At 55.1% G+C, this 2,501-nt stretch overlaps 1 protein-coding gene across 1 annotated transcript in view; it reads right to left on the reverse strand.

Moving 5' to 3' along the window:
- Positions 1-2,501, reverse strand: part of SPG7 (spastic paraplegia 7 (pure and complicated autosomal recessive)) — an 89,767-nt gene that overhangs the window by 52,652 nt on the left and 34,614 nt on the right. Inside the window, exons 7-9 of the mRNA XM_011927986.1 lie at positions 1,939-2,130; positions 719-881; positions 150-323 (exon numbers count right to left, since the gene is read on the reverse strand). Coding sequence (XP_011783376.1) covers positions 150-323; positions 719-881; positions 1,939-2,130 — 529 coding nt within the window. The remainder of the gene's footprint in view (positions 1-149; positions 324-718; positions 882-1,938; positions 2,131-2,501) is intronic.

Below are 2,501 nucleotides of genomic sequence, written 5' to 3' on the forward strand. Positions count from 1 at the left end.
TTTTTTTTTTTTTCTTAAGACGGAGTCTCACTCTGTCACCTAGGCCGGAGTGCAGTGGTGCGATCTTAGCTCGCCACAACCTGTTCTGAAAGACATCGGAAAACCTTCTCTGATGGTGCAATGGGGGTGTGGGGTGCACGAGCACTGACCGTCCATTTCTACCAGAAGCTGGTTAAGTGTCTGCTCCTCCTCTGTGTTGGAGAAGCCAGACATGGTGGTGGAGCGCTTCTTGCCCACCGCGTCAATCTCATCGATGTAGACGATGCAGGGGGCCCGGGCTCGGGCTTCCTTGAAGAGGCTTCGCACACGGGCAGCGCCAAGGCCTGAGGGGACACAGAGAGAACCAGGAAATGGGCAGATAATAAAAAACAAAGTCTCTTCCTGTACCCAGGCCAGACAAAGTTCTACACAAAAGACAACTAAATCTACCAGCCCCGTCCCCTGCAAACAGACACACGGCAGCTGCTCGCGGGGGCCCCTGGTCACCCCTCAGGGTTTACACGCACCGTGCTGGCCCCCTAGGCCACAAGTGACAGCGGCTTTGAAACAAACACCACATGCTCCGCAGGCAAAACCCCTCCTCTAACCCAACCTCGCTTTCCTTCCCTACTCCCCGGCCCACCTGTTTCCCTTTCAGACCAGCCACCAGAGGAAGGACATGTGAAAGGAGCCAAGTAGTCAGCCAAGTCCACCCACAGCCCCCAACCACAGCACCTACCTCCAATGACCTCCACGAACTCTGGGCCGGCCATCGCCAGGAAGGGCACCTGAGCCTCCGTGGCCACCGCCTTCGCCAGCAGCGTCTTCCCACAGCCGGGGGGACCGAGCAGCAGTGCGCCCTTTGGGACCTTGGCGCCAAGCTGGAGGAAGCGCTCTGGGCTCTGGATGGCAGCAGATGATGTGACACTAACCACGTGGGGTTTCAGTTTTTTTTTTTTTTTTTTTTTGGAGGTAAGGTCTGTCTGGGTCACGCAGGCTGGAATGCAGTGGGTGCCAGGAGAGCTGACCACAGCCCTGCAGCCTCAGCGTCCTAGGTTCGCGCCATCCTCTCACCTCAGCCTCTCAATGAGTAGCTGGGACTATACAGGCATGTGGCGCCACGCCCAGCTACTTTTAAAGAAGTTTTGCAGGCTGGGCGCAGCGGCTCACACCTGTAATCCCAGCATTTTGGGAGGCCGAGGCGGGCAGAAAGCCTGAGATCAGGAGTTCGAGACCAGGCTGGCCAAAATGGAGAAACTCCGTCTCTGCTAAAAATACAAAAATTAGCCGTGCATGGTGGTGGTGGGTGCTTGTGATCCCAGCTACTCGGGAGGCTGAGGCAGGAGAATCACTTGAACTAGGGGAGGTGGAGGATGCAGTGAGCCGAGATTGTGCCACTGCACTCCAGCCTGAGTGACAAAGTGAGACTCTGTCTCAAAAAAAAAAAAAAAAAAAAATTAATTAAAAAAATTTTTTGCAGAGACAGGGCCTCACTGTTGCCCAGGCTGATCTCCTACTCCTGGGCTCAAGCACTTCCCCTGCCTCAGCCCCCCAAAGTGCTAGGACTACGGGTGTGACCCACCGCACCAGGACCGCAGAGGGAATGTTTAAGTAACGCACGTGAAAGGCAGCTCACGCACCGCCACCAACTGGCTACGGGGTTTATGGGCTTCTGGAAAAAGTGCAGAGCTCTGCAAGGGATGAAGGGCCCAGGATGGCTAATGGCACAGTAGGCATGGGCCTTGGTAGTCTCCGTTTGGCTGAACCACGTGCAAGGGGCTTGTGCTGCTGGTTGAACAGGCACCAGCACCTGCCTGGCGTCCCCATGGGACACGGCAGAGGTCACCACCAACCCATGACACATAATCAATGGAATTCCAGGTCCCACAGGAGCCCTTCTGGGAGAGAAGGAAGGCTGGTGTCTGCCCACTCCTCCCTCCCGGTCTGTGCTGCTCTCACCTTCAGATAATCCACAAACTCGCGGACCTCCTGCTTGGCTTCGTGCATTCCTGCCACGTCTTTGAAGCTGACTCCTTTCCCCATCTTCCCATCCACAATCGTGAAACGAGCCATTTTAAGCTGATTCTGTGCAGAAAGAACAAAGTGCAAGGAGCTGTGCAAAGTGAGGAAATCAGCAGCACAACGCAGGAGCTCAGCCCACACACCTCAGCCACACCAGCCCCACGTCTCCATCCCAGGATCCCAAGGATCCACTCGTGTCAGACCGACAAGGCTCACAGGTCCGTCTTCAGGCACAGAAGGGAAATGTTTCATGTCATTAATTAGTAAGAAAATCGTCTAGCAAGTTGCCTTAAAAAAATTATTATTGGCTGGGCGCGGTGGATCACGCCTGTGATCCCAGCACTTTGGGAGGCCGAGACGGGCGCATCATGAGGTCAGAAGATTGAGACCATCCTGGCTAACATGGTGAAACCCCGTCTCCACTAAAAATAGAAAAAAAAATTAGCCAGGCCTGGTGGTGGACGCCTGTAGTCCCAGCTACTTGGGAGGCTGAGGCAGGA

Source organism: Colobus angolensis, unplaced genomic scaffold (assembly GCF_000951035.1).
Source record: "Colobus angolensis palliatus isolate OR3802 unplaced genomic scaffold, Cang.pa_1.0 Scaffold76, whole genome shotgun sequence".
Taxonomy (NCBI): domain Eukaryota; kingdom Metazoa; phylum Chordata; class Mammalia; order Primates; family Cercopithecidae; genus Colobus; species Colobus angolensis.